The 19,550-nt window shown below is 48.2% G+C and overlaps 2 protein-coding genes across 2 annotated transcripts in view; one reads left to right on the plus strand and one right to left on the minus strand.

Annotated features, from left to right (window-relative positions):
- The window catches only part of GID4 (GID complex subunit 4 homolog), a 20,347-nt gene continuing 797 nt past the window's right edge, over window positions 1-19,550 (minus strand). The window contains exons 2-6 of the mRNA XM_019753765.3: window positions 14,644-14,703; window positions 9,647-9,754; window positions 7,169-7,270; window positions 5,446-5,576; window positions 1-3,156 (exon numbers count right to left, since the gene is read on the minus strand). Of these exons, the coding sequence (XP_019609324.3) occupies window positions 3,093-3,156; window positions 5,446-5,576; window positions 7,169-7,270; window positions 9,647-9,754; window positions 14,644-14,703 (465 nt within the window). The 3' untranslated portion in view covers window positions 1-3,092. The remainder of the gene's footprint in view (window positions 3,157-5,445; window positions 5,577-7,168; window positions 7,271-9,646; window positions 9,755-14,643; window positions 14,704-19,550) is intronic.
- Window positions 18,619-19,550, plus strand: part of ATPAF2 (ATP synthase mitochondrial F1 complex assembly factor 2) — a 19,314-nt gene continuing 18,382 nt past the window's right edge. Inside the window, exon 1 of the mRNA XM_074320641.2 lies at window positions 18,619-18,799. Coding sequence (XP_074176742.2) covers window positions 18,634-18,799 — 166 coding nt within the window. The 5' untranslated portion in view covers window positions 18,619-18,633. The remainder of the gene's footprint in view (window positions 18,800-19,550) is intronic.

A 19,550-nucleotide genomic window follows, 5' to 3' on the forward strand; every position in this document is an offset into this window, starting at 1 on the left:
TCACTGCTTAAATACCTTTATTACTTTAAAAAATTTATTTGGACATTGATAGCTCTGCAAAATACTTCTCCCATCCCAAACCCTCAAACCTTTTCCACATGTCCTCCCTAAAGAAACAAAATATTCACACTTTGCATCCATTCATATCTAATTTTTAAAAACATTTAAGATTCAAAATCAAATATTTTTTTCCCAGAACTTGTTAGTAATTTTAAACCACAATGCAACATACTTAATGGCATTTTTTTTTTTAAATTAGCTTATCAGACCATTTTATGAGAAAACAAAATCAATCCAAGGCCCTAAAGAACAGAAATCCCGTTTCTGAAAGCAAATGACATGGAAAGTCCCTTTGCTCCCCTGGAGTTTGTGGTTTCCACATCACCAACAGAACCAGCTCACAGATGGGACTTTCTACTTCATGTTGGGCACTGCTCAGGTACTTCTGGAAAGCCGGGACGTGTAAGAGGAGGGTGAGTGGGAAGAGAGGATTCTAGCGCAGAAGAGCGATGAGGCTGGGACCTCAGAATGGAAGCTTTCTGAGCAGTGCAGTAAGAACAGCCAAGTCCCACCTGTTGGCGGTACTGTTGGGGGCAGAGGAAGAGGGTAGAAAACCTGCAATCTGCACTAACTTCTGAATGATGAATACAAGTGTCAACCAAAAATATTGCACATAGTACCAGAGGCGGTTCTGGAAAGAACCTCCGTCTGCAGACGGAGAGGATCCCCAAAGTGCCTCCGGGAACTGAGCAAGAGAAAAGGAGCCGACGCGGACTGCATGGGCGTTACTGAGAAGGTGGGAAACAATCCCTTCCCGGGCCTCAATGGACAGGTTTTACGCGGACAAATCTTCCTCACGATGTGCCCAAAAGATCTAATGACAGTATCACTTCTTCATTTCCCCCAACTGGCACACTTCATTACGCAGCTAAAAAAGAAATCCTCACAGAACCCGGCCCATGTGGCTCGCTGAACACCATCGTTTGCAAACATCCTTTCCTGCCCACTCAACCAACCCACTGACCTCTCGGAGCCACCCGGAGGCCCTGACAAGTCAGACCTCCCTGCCAGTGTTCTGAGGAAGGCTGTATCCTTCCAGGAGCTTGCAAAATGCAGACTATGTTTACGAGCACGGTGTGGGAGGTGAAATGGAAAGGCTCGTATTGTATGAAGAAAGCCAGTGCAGCCCTGCTGCCTCCTTTTCTCTTAGGTGACACCCGTCAGCTAAATTGAGCCTTCGTTGTCTGTAGCTCCTGAGCTACAGCGACCGTTGTCTCCTCGTTACTGTGCCTTCAGCTGGCTTTGCCAGACACACCCATTTGTTGCCTTCTGGAGTTTTAAAACCAAGAAAACATTTCTGACTCATCTCTGAGAATGGATGTGAATCATTTTTCCCCTAAAGTCACTGAAGCAACTTTTTAGGGCTGCATGGCCATGGCCTGACTAGATGGTTTGGTCACACGTCTGTACAAAGCCTGAGGACTACACGTCCTAGATGTCCCAATGCTGACTGCTTCCCCACGCACTTCTCTTCTGAGGCTTCCCTAACGTTCAGTCTCAGTAACACACAGCCCACACACATGTTCAGAGCCGATGTGACTGCATGGGGGTTACTTAGTCCACACTTTTAATAACAGAAGACTCCCACCACTCATCTAGACCGAGGGCTTTGAGGTGTCTCCCGCCACCCATGATGTACACGCCGCTCAGCTTGCTGCGCTCCAGTGAGTTATAATGCTGTCTTGTTGTTAAAGCTTTCCCTCTTGTACTGAGTCAGTCTCATAAACCACCAGAAAATGCCAATCACCCAAAGCCCTGCCTGTATCTGTGGTCCGCAACTGATGCCAATCTATTAAGCTTTTAAACATTAAACAAAAACAAAAAGAAACACACACGCACACACACACACACACACTTACTTTGGCACATGAGCCTTGAGTTATTTGAACGTGTTCATGTTCCCACCCCTCCCCCATCCCAACATTTCAGAGTCACTGTTTTAGGAGAATGACGGCCCCTTCTGCCTTATAGAAGAAGTCGCCACGAAGCACTGCTGTTCTGAGTAGCAAAAGGAGGAGGTACAAATGCTAAACTGGCCCCAAAAAGAGTTCTCATGTTTAGCACTGTAATTTATGCAATGCTGCAAAACTTCTGTACCAGGATGACTAGTTTCAAACTGCTGGTTGATTAAATATACATTTACATAGAGATATAGGTATAAAAATTACTAAGTCAACATTTGCTGTTTTCAATGTGAAAACGATAAAATGTAATTCTGAATATTTGTGCATTTGCCATAGGGTCCTTGTTAAAGGGACCATAAAAATAATTTTGTAATAAAAAAACTCTTTTTTTTTTTTTTTTTTTTTAAAGTTTAGTATTGCCCTCAAGTTCAAAAGTTTGGAGCAAACGTGCTGAGTAAGCAGGATCGGAATCTGTTCCTGCCAGGGATCTGGAAGCCTGAAATTTAGTGATCCCCGATGGCAGGCCCAGGGAACCTGCCAGTCACTGCCTAGCTTCGCGTGAACGTTACCGGGCTGGGCAGGGCCAGCCGACCCTGTGAGGCAATCAGCCTCCGCCTCACATTTCTGCGGTGGACGCTGCTACAGCTCACCCACTCCCTGCACAGAGCTCTGGGTGGCACACATGTGCTGGGGCGCTGCCTTTTCTTGAGCTACCAGACTAAGCAACTGGGGGGGTGGATGGGGACCACTGAGCACCAAGGCTGAGGGAGACCGGGGGCTGACCTACTCGGCTGGCGGCGGGATGGAGGAAGGAATGGGCATTTCAGTGACATGGAAGTTAGCTGTGCAGGAAGGAAAAGTGCATATAAGGTAGCTTAAAAACAGATTAAGACCAAACTGCCACAGAAAGGGAGGAAGAACGGAGAACGGAGACGGCCCCCTCCGCCTGCCCCACCGGCTGGCCACGCTCCTCTGATTCTGTGGGTTAACATTCATGCTTTCTGATGTGAGTCTGCTCATGAAGAAACAGGAACACAGGTTCTCCTGGTTCTGGCAGGTACACGATTTTCTTGGCAAAGTTCTTTTTTGCCAAGTTCAGATTTATTTGGTTGCTGTTCTGAACCACTGTCACCGGAATTCATAGATGGGTGCGCTGTGTTCAGGAACATGGGTTAGATTGAGCGACTGATACCTGCAATGGGGGGACACAAACAGAAGGCAGCAGTCTCAGCATCCTGACAACCAAAGCAAGGATGTTTGAAGCACCCCCCAACCAGAGCACCCGACAAACCACAGACTTGGACGGGAATGCAAATTCCTCTCAGACTTCTTCAGGTGAACTGAGTTTGGTTTGATGTCTATTGCTCTGGTGAATCCTCCGGAACTATACATACATGTTTTCAGGGCTTGTGTTCTAATCATGAAGCAACCCTAGCAGCACGTCTTATAACAGAGACTGAGGGAGCTGAGAGAAGTCACGGACTCAGCCCTGTGCTCACTCTCAGCCCGCTTCTCGCTCTGCCTTTGCTGTATAGCATTTCAGCTCCTTCTGGAACGTCAGTCAGGCTGTACGACCCTTCGAGTCTGTCTCATGGGTAACACAGGCCCATCCCAATGCCCCCAGAATCCAGAGAGAGCACGGAAAAGACAACTCCACAGCTAACCCTTGTTTTACCATCATTTTCCCGTTCTCGCTCCCTAAACATGCCTGGTCGGCTTGGAGAATGTTGGAGAACTCTAAGGTGGTGTTTGTGTTTCCCCACTGGCAGGTGCTCTGAGGAGTCCAGCAGATGAGGGAGAAGCAGAGGCCAGGGGCGATAACCCACAGGGACAATTAGAGTCGATGGTGTGGGTGTCAGCTCTCTCCTGACTTGTTCCACACAGGAGGGAGGAGGCGCACAGGGCAAAGCAGTTTCTTACCCCAAAAACCCACTAAGAAACGATTATGCATCAGCCATCAGAATATACAAATCAAAACCACTTCATACCCCCTAGAATCCTATAATCGTAAGGACATCACAACCAGTGTCGGGCAGGACATGGAGAAAGTGGGGAAACTGTAACCCTTATGCATTGCTGGTGGGAAACGCAAAATGGTGTAGCAGCTTTCTGGTGGTTCCTCAGAAAGTCAAAAACAGAATTACCGTATGACTCCACAATTCTACTCCTAGGTACCTGCCCACAGGAATTGAAAGCAAGAACTCAAACAGATACTTGTATGTCCATGTTCATAGCAGCATTATTCACAACAGCCAGAAGGTGAAAACCACCCAAGTGTCTATCGACTGATGAATGGATAAACGAAAGGTGGTCCGTATCCTTACAATTATTCAGCAATAATACATGGCTGAACCTTCAAAGCATGATGCTAAGATGCTAAGGGAATGAAGCCAGACACAAAGGCCACATAACGTATGAATCCATTTATACAAAACATCCAGAATAGGCAAATCTCTCTACATAGAAGGCCAATCAGTGGTGGTATAGGGTTGGGGGTGATGGCTAAGGGGGCACAGGGTTTCTTCCTGTGGTGATAAAAGTGTTCTAAAATTGATTGTGGTGACGGCTGCACAACTGTTAATATACTAAAGACCACTGAATTACATACTTTAAATGAGTGAATTGTATGCAAATTGTATCTCAATAAAGCTATTATGTAAAAAAGGATTATGAAAAGTTTCAAAAACTCCTCTGAAAATAGAACAGTTATTGAAACTCTAATAACTGGCTCTCAGAGGAGCTGGGACTACCCTGAGCCCGAGGGCACTGACCTGCAGATATCAGTTTGCTGCCACTGAACAAGAAATTTGAGTCGACTCAGGGTAGGATCTCTCACAAGTCACCAAAGTGTGAAAAATCTGAAAGGAAATAAGGTGTTTCTACATTCGAGAGGAAATCAGGTATTTTACGAGATGGTTCACCTTTCAGGTCTAACGAGGAGCTTGAAAAGCAGCGAGGAGGAGGGAGAGTCCCCACAAAGGTGAGAAAGCTAGCACTCGCAGTGGCTACTGGTCCTCCGCCTCGAACACAGGGCAGGACTGCCAACTCCCATGGGCCCCTAGGGCACCAGGCTGCGATCAAGTGCACATGGGACCAGTATCTAAGGAATGTGAGCACAGAATTAACAAGGCTGCTGACGACAAAATTCACACTGTCTGCAGCTGGATCTGACATTTTTGTTACTGGTTACATTTGGGCAGACTAAATACAAAACCAGCAAGACTGAGAGAAACATTGCTGAAAATACAGTCCTGTTTGAAAGCACTTAGCAGTGAGTTCCTTCAACTAGCAGTTCATTTTCATCCCATTTACTCTGCACTGTGGATGGGGATAAGCTCCTAGTGTGAGCAACTGAAACCACTTAAGGAGGCCCTGGGCATCCAAACAGAGCATGAAATCCAAGCAGAGCCAGGCAGACACATCCGCGAGGACGAAAGAGGGCTGGGACAGCAAGCCTCCGCCTGCCCCTGGGACCCCTTACCATTCTGAGCTCCTATGGTAATAGTAGCCCTCTATGGAGGCTGCCGACTTTTGGAAGCAGATGTAGTAGAACCCGGCAAAGGAAGCACCGCTGATGTCTTTGATCGTGTGGTCCGGGACCAGGAACTGCTCCTGCACAGATAAGGAAGGTAGGTCAGCGACGGCCACGCTCCAACCGTCTCTGGGCCTCCCTGTTGTCCTCCAGGTGGCTCTAAGGTCCCACCATAGCCCGGGCTTGCTGCATTCCGCTTGACCGTGGAGAGCAGACAGGGGCCACTGGAGCAGTCTACATACTAATGCACGCAGCCGTGTCTTGAGCTCAGTGGGATCAGCAACTGAGATGGTACCACGGCCCACGCATCCATAAATGAATCAGTACCTCCCACCCACCTACCTGGCAGAGCCCACAGACAGAACGACCGAGGAAAAGTAAGTTTCTGCTCCACTGCAGGAACTGTCACTAGGTTCCTGATCACCTCTGGGACAGCGGGTCACCTCTGTTGGCCTGTGGATCATTCTGAGGGCAGCTCAATCACCAGCAGCCCCAGTAATACCCCCTTAAAAAGCTCTGCATCTCATCAAAAGCAGCCAGAATGGTCCTGTTCTCGATCAGGCCCCTTGCAAAGACAGGCAAGCTTGTTATCTCTGGTTGGAGCCAAGACATGAAAGGCCAGAGTCCCCCGGAGACAAGGTCAGAGGCCCCAGGGCCCAAGAGGTTACTACAAGCCCACAGGTGAGTCGCCCTGAGAAATTCTCTGGAGACAAAACGACTCCATTGCTTTTTGGATCCTAAGACACTCTCCGTCCCTTTCCTCAACTCTGAAATTATAGTTTTCAAAATGAGAACCTTACAAGATATGCCCTTTAAAGGTCACGTGGTTGGCTTGTCTCCCCCTCGATGGCTCAGAGGGGCAGGCGCAGCACCTGGCAGCTGTCTCCTGAAGGAGTGATGAGCTTCACTCCCCAAAACTATTAGCTTCACAAGGTAAAGGTTGGGCATGATTACTCTAAATGATGCGTCTATGTGAAAATCAGCAAGATTTTAAGATAAAACAGCTTTTCCCTACGGATTGGGAGTCAGGCTTGGAGGTGGGTGCATGTTCACAAAGTGATTTAACAAACTTGCTTCATGATTTTGCTATGCTGTGGTCACACACAGTAACTGCCGTGCTATCAAAGCAGGGAGCACAAATGACCTCTCAGCCGAACGCCAATCCACGGAGCGCAGCCAGATGGAGCTGTCTGAGGGCTGGTGAGTGGAAAACCTGAATTCCATTCCTGGTCCTTCATTTCCTGAGCTGGAGAGAACCAGATGAGCGGGGACTGCACTGAGCCCTGGGCAAAGATGTGGTGAGGGAACAGTCACTTAAATGGCATTTAGGCCTGTGGCTGAGAATAGGGGATAGAGGGTGGCTGAGTTCAAAGGGAGTCTGGTCCCCCCTGAATCCACAGAACACGGGGGCCAAGTCAAGCTGGGGTGGGGCACAGGAATTCTCGGGTGGGAGAAGACACACAGAGTGTGGAGGGTGCCCACCCTGGGCACAAATTCATGGGCTAACACTAAGAAGTTTAACCAGAGAGAAAGCGTCTGGGTGTCAGCAGGAAACCAGCGTGCCCGGAGCTGCGCCTGCCTTGTAGGAGTGTGTCGAGACTCAGCCAGGAAGACAAACTGGAAGCAGCACAGGACCCGGAGCCGGCCGTCGGAGGACCCCCCGGGGGCTTACCTTCCACCTCATGAAGACATAGTCGCCGTCCTTCAGCTCTGCATAGTCAAAGTCGTCGGAATTGAATGACTTTGCGTACTGATAAAATGCCAGAAACTTGCCCTGAAAGCAAAACACAGGGGAAGAGAATTGGTCCACAGAGGGAAAGGCTGGTGCCAGAGCGACCCTTCTGCGGCCAGGCGCCGTCACCTTCTCAGAGGCATGCCAGCTGGGGGTCGTGGCGCCGCGAGAGCAGCCAAGGCTGAGGCCTGGAAGAGCCTTCGGCCACCTGCACTGAAACAAGAGCCGGACTCCGGGGCAGAAGCCTAGACTCAGCTCCGCAACCACAGGCTACGCCTGCCTATGAGCACGGCCTGAGGAAAGGCCACAGGGTGGGGGCAGAGGCGACTCCAGGGGCCTTTGCTCAGGACACCTCACCAGACAGACAGGCCAGGATTAGTGAAAATATGCACGTAAGTACATCAACAGTAGAGGAAAGAGGCCTACAGAACACCTTAGAACCGGCCGCTGAGCCGAGGGGAAAGACGCTGACACAATACAGCGGCTTGGGGAAGCAGGAAATATATGGTTAAATTAAAAGAAAAGGACACTAGAAATAGGCTACAAAACTGTATCTTGTGATCCCAGTTTTGTAAAAAAAAAAAAAAAAAAAAGCATAGCTACTCAAATGAGATTCAGGAAAAGCTAATACCTGTTTTAGCTTTAGGTGTTGTCATTATGGATAATTGTTTTAACTTTGGCTTTTTTTTTTGCAAATATTTTTAAAGCGTGTAATAATTTTATAAGAAAACATCTTAAATGTAAAAATAGGCTATAGAGATATTAAATCATAGAGTTTGGTACATACATTTTTAAAAATTCTAAATAGATTAAGTTTATGGACTCTTGATTTTATATACTGCTACGATACCAACTTTAAATACCACTCAGGAAAATTTGAGGGTGAAATACAATGTTTCTGAGTCCAGTTTACACTGGAAATATGGTACCACAGGTGAAGTTTCTTAGACATTTCAATCCCTGACCAACAAGGGCACAATGCAGACCTCCAGGAGTCCCATGTGGGCACAGCGAGTCCTCCGGGGTCGGGGAAGTTACGGGAAAGGAGGACAGCAGTGGCGGCCAGGCCAGGACGGCTGCGGGAGGAGATGCCGCGGGCGCAGTTTCTTGTCCTACCACGCTAGCACGCCAGGGCCAAGGGTGGCCTTGAAGCCACCCCATTCTCACTCAAAATATTTCAATCCAGCCTAACAAAGACTAGAGTCCCAGATATTTTCCAGTGTTCTAATGGAAGACAATGAGAACCTCAGAGATGCTTTCCAGGTGTTTCATTCGCAGCCTATGTTGCTTAAAATTGAGGTTTCATAGGGCTTCAAAGACCTTGCTCTTTGCGGGACCAATTGAGACGGAAAACGAAGTTGAATGGGAGACAGACTGTGGTTTATTACAAGGAAGAACTTTCGCACTGGGACTGTCCAGAAGGGGAAGGAGCCACGTCATGAGGTGACGAGCCATACGGAAGAGTGGGCACTGGGCAAGGTGGGCCAACGGCGCCGAGGAGCCCTCCAACGCTGCTTCCTGACACTGGCACCGCTGCTGTCCACTCCAACCTTCTGGATTCTCAAGTCCTGTTCATTCTCTCGTATTACGGAGATACGAATAACTGTGTAAGTTTTAGTGTCTCTTTGCTACAATAGTCAAGACAAGTTAACTTTCAAAAAATGTTCTAAAAAGCTCAAGTTTAAATTTAATCGAGACTCAGCATTTGGCAGATGTTCCCTTCCTAACTCAAGAGAAAAACGGTAACAAGCACAGCAGCTAATCTACAGTGATGATAACTCAGATGAGGGTCTGCAGCAGCAGGAAGAGCATCCAAGGACTGCTGTGCAAACGGCCAGGTGTGGACGGCCATGGGGAGAACAGGAGTTCTCAACTCTCCACTACTGACACAAACAATCATTTCTGGTCGGCTTAGAGGGTGAGCACATTGGACTTCCTCAGTGTTAAACCTCAATTCCTCATTGCCACGGTCAGCTAAGCCCAAAGGCCATTACGATAGGTTGAGAAATGGATTTTTGAAGACACAAGGCTTGTGTGACAACTGAAGAAAAGATTCAAGGACAGTAAGTCTCAGTTGCCCTGAGTGTTCACTCTGGTGAACGAGAACACGCGCCACACCTGACCGTTAAGGGGGAGAGGCAGCATCCTGCCAGCGCTTACGTGTGGGCCTCACCTAGCGGGAGCCGGGATGATACAGCCGCAGGGACAGGTTTCCAGGAACGGCATTCCCGCCTCACCCCTAAAGTCAGAGGCCACTGCTCTGCTCCACAGGGCTTCCCCAGGTACAGGAGATTAGAAAGGACAGTGGATAGGAGATGGACCAACAGAAAGGACAGGGAGACAGTGATGAGACCTTGAGGGCCACGTTCCTCAGCTCCCAGCGGTCCCTGGGGACCTAGAGCCATCAGACTTACTCACCCAGTGTTTCCGATCAACATCTTCATCCGCATCCCACTTTCGAGTTAAGAAAGGGTGTTTTTTGCTGATTATTTCTCCTTCAAAGAAGGTTGTAAGGGTTGGATACTCCTATGGTAAAAACCGAAATATCAAAACAAGATGTTGAAGGGGAGTCTTAACCTTTTACAAAGGAAAAAAAATCAACCTTGTATAACTTCTTCCCAACACTGAAAAAATCATCACACTGCCAACCAACAATCCAAACCCGAGTCAGGCTGGGCGATTTGCCAACGGCTGTGGAGAGAACCTGAAGTGAAGGTGCCCAGAGAGTGTGTGTGTGTGGTGAAGTGGGGGTGAGGGGAGGCGCTTGGTTCGGGGACTTTGCCAGAAGCAGAGAACCTTTCTTTGATTTCGCTTGCTATGTGTTGATGGCTCAAAAAAGAATTTGGACGATTCCCACAAGTAAATTCTGAATATTCCAGCATATAAAGCAGATGGTAACTAAGTGGATTGTACTTCCCAAGGAAAACCCCCAAAGAGGCTCCAAAATAGCCCTCACAGCTAAGTCTCCCTCAAGTCATGGGCTGGCCCACTTGTTCTCACACTGGCTCACTGCTTTGTCTCTTTTACACCAATTCTTCAAGTTTCCAGGGGTGGATTTTTTTGTAGCTACCTTGATAATACTAGATACATTTAATTCTATCATATAAACGAAGACGATTTATACCAGGAAAATATATGTAAATCAAATCTGCAATGGGAAATCACAACCATAAAAAAATTCTGCTGGGGCCGGCCCAGTGGCTCAGGCGGTTAGAGCTCCGTGCTCCTAACTCCAAAGGCTGCCGGTTCGATTCCCACATGGGCCAGTGGGCTCTCAACTACAAGGTTGCCAGTTCAATCCTTCGAGTCCCACAAGGGATGGTGGGCTCTGCCCCCTGCAACTAAAATTGAACACGGCACCTTGAGCTGAGCTGCCTCCCGGATGGCTCAGTTGTTGGTTGGAGCGCGGGCTCTCAATCACAAGGTTGCCGGTTCGAATCCCACAAGGGATGGTGGGCTGTGCCCCCTGCAACTAGCAATGGCAACTGGACCTGGAGCTGAGCTGCGCCCTCCACAACTAAGATTGAAAGAACAACGACTTGAAGCTGAACAGAGCCCTCCACAACTAAAATTGAAAGGACAACAACTTGACTTGGAGAAAAGTCCTGGAAGTGCACACTGTTCCCCAATAAAGTCCTGTTCCCCTTCCCCAATAAAATCTTAAAAAAAAAAAAAAAAATTCTGCTGGAAAAAATAAATAAGCTGTCACCATGAGTGCTTAGAATACTCGTGTTAATTTTCTTTGCTACTTGTTCATTTGCTAATAAAGGAGGTACCAAATCAACAGAAGCAAACTGAATGCTATTAAGTCTGTCATTTCTCTGCATTTGTAAAAACCCATCCACCCCTCAGCCCAGCCTGCCAAGCCCCCGGTGTTTCTCAGGAGCAAGGGGATGATGGCCGTGCCTGGCAGCCCACCTAGGGTCCTAATGTCCCTGGAACCACAGACGTCCCACTTTCTCCTTCAGATCCTCTGTAAGCCCCTCTTGTTCTGCATCAAACATCTACACGTTTAAAATAAGTCCATCCTGATGGCTTTGCCTCTTCCCCCAGCTCTGACTGCCACGTGGCTCGTGTTCCTGAGACGCTGCTGCACAGGCTCAGCGGCTGCCAGGAGACAGCATGGCCGCCACTGCGCTGTGACGGAAGGGGCCTGTGTCACGACACACCACTGGGCATCCTTCTGTTCCCTCAACAGTGAACTTTCAAATATTATAAATTTAACATCCCCCCAAACCACAACCTCTCACCCCAACACTGTGGCGGGGTTCCTCATGCAGATATTTATACATAGAGTGAAGAAATGAAAGAGGAGAAAAATTTCTACATGGAAACCTGATTTTAATGGTACAAATTATATTAATCTGTTTTAGGAAAGACTACTAAGGAAAAAGGTTCTGCGTAAGTTAGCACCTGACTTGAGATTTTAAATTAAAATACTGATTTTTCTGAGTTTTGAACTTGAATATATTTTTTAAAACTTCCATAAAAGAGTGAAGAAAATGATAAAGTGGTCCTGTTATGTGACACAAAGATAATACTTACAAGTATAGTTCAAATCATTTGTTTTCCTAATGAATTCTACACTGATTTTTCTGTAAAAACATTTTAGGCAGTATATCAGGGTGACTACAAGGTACCCCCAAACTCAGAGAATTAAATAAAATACATAATGAATGAGAGTCAATATGTACAGATGTCCCCAAGAAGATAAAACATCGCGCAGTGCAGGAATAGGAAATTCAAGCACCTGATTACAGCCAAATTGGTGGTAATTCACTGTCAGCAGAAAGAGGGACATCAGGAAAACGAGTGAGAGGGAGAGGCAGAGCCAGCACGCCCCACTCTCCCCACAGGCGTGAGTTTCTTATGGTGGGCTGCCTGTTGCCAGGCACTGAAGTTGTCCAACCCACTTCCCTAACCGATTCCAGGCTCACCGAAAACTGTCAGGTGATGGGTTTGGCTTTCCATGTACACTTGCCTTCTGGGGGATCAACATTCAATTGGCCACTAAGGCACAGAGAACTTCTGGAACATGCATGGAATTTGTTTTATAAATCTGTAAACTAAGCACTGTTTATACATTGAACTCTTGTGAGTTTGGTTAGTATGGCCTGTCTCCCTAGTTCTAAGCAAGTTGAGCAAAACCTCAGTGGGAGCTTCCAAGCCCCTCCAAACTGGTCTAGTGAGTGAGTGGAGAATCTGACAAGACTCCCCCAAGACTGGGGTCCCCCCAGGCCCTGTGCTGGCCGACAGCCAGGGGCCTCCCCAGGATGGTCCCTCTCCCTACTGGTGGCTGGCTCAGAATTACAAAGAGAGTGTTATTTGACACCCTGTTCTTTACAATTCTGGGATTTCATTTCCAGGAGGCACACAGGCCTTAAAGCTGTGCTTGTTTGTGAATGTGAGGCAGCTAAGAGGCAAACTAGCTCCAATTTAATTGTTAATCCCATATTGCAAACACGAGGAAGATTATAACTAAAACCCAAACTATTTAAATAGTTTTATTAAAATAAACTATATACTTTAGACTTTAACAGCTATAAATGGAAAAGCAAACAAAAATGAATAACTTTTATATTACAATCATTTAAAGAATGATTGGTATAAAATCATTCAAAGAATCATCACCCTTTTCTGCATTTACCAATTATCTACAGTGACCATGTATTAGATTATAATTTTAAAAGTTACTAAGTTGCACAATACGGGGCCTATACTAAAAGTCAATGAATTGTACGTTTTAAATGGGTAAATTGTACGGTATTTGAACTATAATCTCAGTCAAGTACTAAAAACGTATTAAAAAAGAAGAATTCAAAGAACCGTGAAGGTGAGCAGGACTCAGGAAGCTCAGCGCCTGTGTCACCAACGCCTCCTCCGCGCTGTAAGCCAGCCCTGCTTGGCCTGGAGCAGAGCACTGGGAGGGGGCTGCGTGCTCCACAGGCCCTCCAGGAGCAGGTGGGACGGACGGGCCAGGAGGGTGGCGTCCGGTTCCGGCCCAGAGCCGAAGTTCCCTGGGGGGAACCTCCAAGGAACAGCCGCACCAGCACCTCCTCAGGGAGCCGAGCGTGTAGGACTCAGAGGCCCTTCCCTTCCGTGGGGTTACTTGCTCCTGACAGACGTTCCTAGCATTTCTGTACCATTTGGGGAGTTTTAAGGCTACTTTACCATCTCTGTGCAGCTTCCCATGACCAGAATGACTGATTTTAGGGTCGGCATTAAATAGTCCACTTCACAAACCTTCCTGGTTTTCTTAAGAAGCTAAATGTTTATGTTCTGTACTCGATTAATAAATACATTTGGCTGCCTAAGAGGTGAGTATATTCTATTTACTACATGTTTTCTGCTACCACATTCAAAGGGTAGCGCTCCTCATTTGCTACCACTTCCTATCACTGCTTGACGGGGTAAGTTTCCAGAGGTGACGGAGAGATCACCGTTTGTCTCAACAACAAACTTCATGGGAAATTCTCAACCACAATGCCAGTAGAGAAGCAGGAGACCCAAAACGGAATCAAAGAGGCAGAAACGAGTGTTTCCAGCCTGAGGAGCACCACCGCCTTGTGAGCGCCCACATTGCATCACACTGTCGCCTGCCCCACTCTCCCATTACTTGCTCCCCACTGGGACAGGCCCCGGAGCAGACAGAACAGGTGCTTTTCATTCGCCTTTTACAGATGAGGAAACTGCAGGGAAACTAAAGGTCAGGGAACTAGCGAGCGCCAGAGCCAGAAGGTCACCCAGCCCTTGCCGGCTCCAGGAGCCATTCCCAAACACCGCTGCCCGTGAAGAACGTGAGCACTGCCGAGACCCACACGCACGGAGCCGAGGCCTCGCTGTGGAGTCAGGCGGCCCCTGCAGCGCCCGCTTCCTCAGCGTCGCGTCACCAGTGGGAAAGAAAGGGTGCGCTTTCTTCTCTCTACATTCCCGGGGGTTCTGAGGTTTACAAAGTTGGTTCAAAGGAAGGAACACGCTCTACATTTACACAGCAGCTACTTCTGTTAGAAACTGGACGGTCACTGCTTATTACTCCAGTGAACTGCTCGTAAGGGACACAAAGAACTTCAAAGGCCTCGTTTCTCCAAGGATTGATGCTTATCTCAGAAACTGTTATACTTACAGTGAGGGTGGCGACTATAGTCCTACTATGTATTTCTTTTTCTCAAAAAGGATTAAAAATGAAATCAATAGTATTGGTCCTGTTATGATTTATTTATAAACTTTAAAGATTTGAGAATCTGTATACTTCCAAGCAGGACACATCAACACTGCCTGCTTTATGTTGACCACTACAAAAACAACTTAGAAACGGCACTTTAATCAAGCCTCAGCCGAGAACGCCTGCGCTTGCAGTGAGAGGCTGCTGAGGGCGGCCCTCTTTCCGGCTGGAGCTCACCTAAATGAGCGCTTACCTCGGTAAGGCCTTTAATCCTCAGGTACCCGCACAGGTAAGAGTTCCCCGTGTCCACGTGCTGGAAAGAAAGGACACAGCCTCGTTACAAAGAGGAGCCACCAGCAGACAAGCTGGAAGTGCTTCAGAAAGCCACGTGTCCAGCAGTCAGAGGCACCTTGGCGCCTCACAGCGTCAGGGGGGCCTGGAGGTCGGTGCGAGGCCAGCACAGCCCGGGGCTCACTGGCCTCAGGCCTTCGTGAATCTTCTCCATCCACGTGCCTGTTCAGATGAAGCAAACTGATCGCAGGACCCTCTTAACTTCCTTCAGCTGAATATCTTAAGACTGAAGTCCCTTTCGGGGACAGCAAACCCACTCCAACCTTATTTCTGTCTTCAACCCCTGTCTCCCATTGGTCTGCAGACCAGGCCTCCATTTCCACCTGGGCACGTGCTGTTATCCCTACCCTGGGCTTCATCTGCTCTCTCATGTCTTTCCGGCCTATGGCCGTCTCCACGTTGCTCAGTCACTGGTCTAGCAAGTCCCCTCCTCCTATGTTATTACACTAAGCACCATCCTGCATTATTTCTTCAGGAGATAGGCAGAATATTCAGGAAAGGAATGTTTCAAAGACTTTTGTGATATAAATTTCAGTTCCAAACCAGAATGCTGACCCCAAATCAGAATACATTGTGAATGCTTGCTCTGCCCATTTCACGTAAGGGTGCTTGTATTTCTTGATGAAAAGAGGAGCCTAAAATAAACAGGGGTAACAAGAGTAGATTTTGAGGTTTAGCAGCCACCAATTACTGGTTGCTGAGACACTGCTGGCTGTCCATCCAACAGCCAATTTCCTACTTTTCCATGCTGGCAAGGCCCCTATCTTGTTCTTGCACCTACCGTGGCCCCACAAGACCTGGTCAACCCTGATGGCTCCAATGCAAACAGGTGCCCCCGCCCCCTTGTGAGTTATTGGGTTAGGGGTGAGTGACCCAGTTCTGTCCAGGTAGACGTGTGGATAAGTCTCCTGGGTGCTTCTGGGAAAGAGCCTGGCTTTTGAAGAGGCTCTTTTCCTGCCCCTGGTGGTGGCAGTATCTGCACCCAATGCCCAGTCCAGTGGCAGCCATCTCGAGATCACGAGGCCAGGAAATGCCAAGGATGGCAGCACAGAGAGATGGAAAGAAATGGGCCCCTCAATGAGCCAATCTGGAACCAAGCCACTTCTCAACTTATTGTAATGTGAGATAGTGGATTCACGTATTCTTTAAGCTATTTTGAAATGGGTATGGTTACTTGCAGCTGAACGAATACTAAGGGTGCATTTTACCCCAATCTACAAAGGCTCATCCCGAATAGGCAGATTTTCAGATTTCATGACAACTGGATTTATCTACAAAATAAACCCCTGGAATTAAAGTAAAACCCAGTACAATGGTGCTGTAGCACATTGAGATTTTAATGTTAAGTGAGATCTCATTTTAAGAAACTAGCAAAGTTTTGTGGAATTTATCAGATTTGGGGAGTCAACTACTTCAATTACACCATAAATCTACTATTAAGGCAATCCTCAGAAACTGCAATGAGCGCCGCAGCCAGACGGGGTCAGCACCAAGCACAGGGGGCCAGGCAGCTCAGGCGCCCCCCCACTTGGTGCTGGTGACAAAGGTGTTCCACCTGAAAACTGCCAAAGCACTTTAAATACCCTCATTTGCTGACCTTGGCATTGGACGTTGCCTAAGCAGCTGATCAGCACTAACATCGTTCAGCAAAGAACTTTCATTAAAGGGTACACAGCTCTAAGCTGAGGCCTTACATTTCATGTACGCAATTCTCACTGAATTCAGTATAGTCTGGGCTTTCACAGCCACTGGAAAGGGTATCAGGTGGCAAGAATACTTGCTAATAAGATTAAAACTTGACTGTAAATTAGCGAACATTTTGCGTGCATTACCACACGCTCAGGAATCAGAATTTCAGTTTGGCCTCCATTCAACCATTCGGCCCAAACTGATCTTGATGACGGTTGGTGAATCAAATACCCCACAATGCAGAGCGCTTTAACCAAACGACAGGCCAGCATCTCAATGAGAATGACAGCAAGGCACATGTTCCGCAGGTCTCACAGCACAGCTGTGCCCAACAGCTGCTCTTTCTAATATTCCTTTCACAGTGACCCTCACTTTACTCTTGGCTTCTTGGACGGCAGACGACAAGGAGAACAGCCACAACAACAACAACAACAACAACAACAAACCCAGTCAGAATCTCACAGAGTTTGAGGAACTTTTTAAACTGGAATCTCAAAATAGGAAAATGCTCCGAAGAGCCACGCAAAGTTGTGCCCCACCACTGGTCATTAGGGAAATTCAAATCCAAACCACAATGAGGTGCCACTTCACCCCCACTAGGATGGCGACACTAAAAAAGACAGACAACAGCAAGTGTTGACAAGGACGTAGAAAAATTGTTAACACTCACATACTGCGGTGTCTGATTCCATTTGTATGAAATGTCCAAAATAAGCAAATCTTAGAAAAAAAATTAGTAGTTGCTTAGGTTGGAGGGGAGTCACAGCTACGGACTATGTGGTTTCTTTTCAGGGTGATGAAAATCAGATTGCAGTGACAGTTACTCAGCTCTGTTAATATACTAAAAACTATTGAATCGTACACCTTAAATGAGTAAATTGTATGGTACGTATATTATATCTCAACAACCCTGTTGTGAAAGAAAAGAAAGAAAGCAGGAAAGCGGATGAGTTATAAAACACAGCAGTATTCTAAGAAGGCTGAGTCCAAGAAACTAGTCCTGGCTGAAAAACCAGATGATGGAGCAATTCACATGCCACTGCCTCTCAGTGATGCAGCTCACCCACCCAGACACAGGCCAGCATTCCTGGGCATGGCAACAGCCCCCACTGTCACACACCCCACTCAAGTGGCTTCCAGCCACTCAGCAGGTTTCTGCGCTGGGCCTGAGACCCTGAGACCAGTCCTGTACCACCTCAATCACCGCTTCCACTGGTTCACAAGGAAACTGGCACCTGACAGAAATTCAGAAACAGCACACTGATGACGGTAGAGTAGTTGCCACAGTAACCAAAGCAGACTTCTCTTTGACACTTGGCTACCCTGCCAGTTGTCCCCTAGCATATCAGAAACTATCAAGTTCAACAATGGGCACAAATTCAAGATCATTCCAAACATGGCCCACACCAGGGATTTCACTTCCAAAATGTTGATTACTTGCAAATAAACAAAACAAAAAACTTGTGCCTTCGTACTAAATTTTCACATTTCAGGCAAAGGGGGATCACCACATGAATCACATCATTATGAAGACTGAAACACCTCAGCCACAAGTTTTTCAATTACAATAAATATCACGGCTCGTGATAGAAATTTAAGTTTCTAGACCAAAGATACAATTAACGCGAAGATGCAGCTTTCCTAATCAAACAAAGAGAAAATTACTTATTCCCACAAAACACTAAGATGAATACTCTTAGTTAGCAGAAGAAAAATGTACTCCCATTGTCTTTCGGGTGGGAGACCTACTTGCCCAGAAGAGAGGCGTGTGAGATTTAAAATGTAAAAGGGCACAGGGCGAGTACATGGAAAAGACACATCGTGCAGTCTCTTCTCCCACGGCAGCAGTGAGGCAGCACGCTAGGACCTCCATGCTTCTGTAAGTCCTTTCAAGGGGACAGATGTTTGGAGAGGCTTTTGGGAACAGCCTAGTAGGTGGGTGTCAGGCTAAGGACAAAGGGACAGAGGGAGGGGGAAAGTGGGTCCTGAGCAGGCAAGGGTAGCTACAGAGGAGGAATGTTTTTGTAGGGAAGGGAAAGAAAAAGGAGTATGAACCACTACCGAGTGCCTGTGGCAGGGAAAAAAAGGTCAACTGTACTACCATTTGCATGAGAGGGGTGAGGTGTAGGAAAGGGCCAGCAGGTGCAGCCGCAGTTCCAAACCCATCAGGGGCTGACAGCAGGTCCTCAGAAATCCAGGTCAAATGGGGGGAGGGGGTGGCAGGACATGGGAAGGAAATACCCGAGCGACAAATAAAACTGGGTGCCTTAGGTTCCCCAGCACATGGCTGTCGGGGACTGGGAGGAAGCCTGGCTGTGTGGATACAAGTGAAGAGCCCGAGGGTGCCTGGAGTCAGGAAGGAGGAAAAGGTACAGGGTGGGCCGGTGTGGGAGGAGACTGAAGTGGCAAGAGGACAGGGGTCGGAGTGTGAGCAGCGTGGTGTGGGGCGGCGTGAGGGTGGCGATCAGGAAGCCTGGGACGGTGTGCGGGGGGCACGCAGGCGGCAGGGCTCTCACAACCGTGAGGAGCTCCCCCAGCAGCACCCAGGACGTGCCTGGTCTGCGGGAGGGGGAGGGCTCAGGAGCCAGGAGTCAGTTGGGGGTTGGGGGCGCTCAAGCTCAGGGGCTCACGGAGGGAGGGTGCTGCCAGGTCTGAGGGGGCTGATGCAGCTCCCCCAAGGGGAAACCCTAGGGAGGGAAGAGGCCCCAGGGTCTGAGGACTCCTGCGGCTGAGGAAAGAGGGCAGGCAAAGGAGGCAGGTCTCAGGTCCGGGAGACTCTGACATGGGCTCCGCCAAGAGGAGGGTCCCAAGTGAGGAAGAACCAATGGAGAGTTTTTCAGGGTCTGAGAGGGACTGGAGAGAGGGCTGATCGTGGGGTGACAGGTCATGCGCAGGACCCAGGTTGGAGGGTGGCCGGTCACAGGGGGCTTCCGGATTCCAGGCGGGCTGGTCATGGGCGTCAGGTCTGGCAGAGTGTTCAGGTACTGCCAGCAGCGGCTCATGACAGGAACCAGGTGTGAGGGGGCAGGTCAGGAAGGGGGCTCAGAGAGTGTAAGACACCAGCTAGGCAGGTCCCGGGGGTGAAGCGCCGGGTGCAGGAGGCCCGGCGGCGAGGGCCTG

Source organism: Rhinolophus sinicus, chromosome 12, assembly GCF_057876585.1.
Source record: "Rhinolophus sinicus isolate RSI-liver-muscle chromosome 12, RSI-T2T, whole genome shotgun sequence".
NCBI lineage: Eukaryota > Metazoa > Chordata > Mammalia > Chiroptera > Rhinolophidae > Rhinolophus > Rhinolophus sinicus.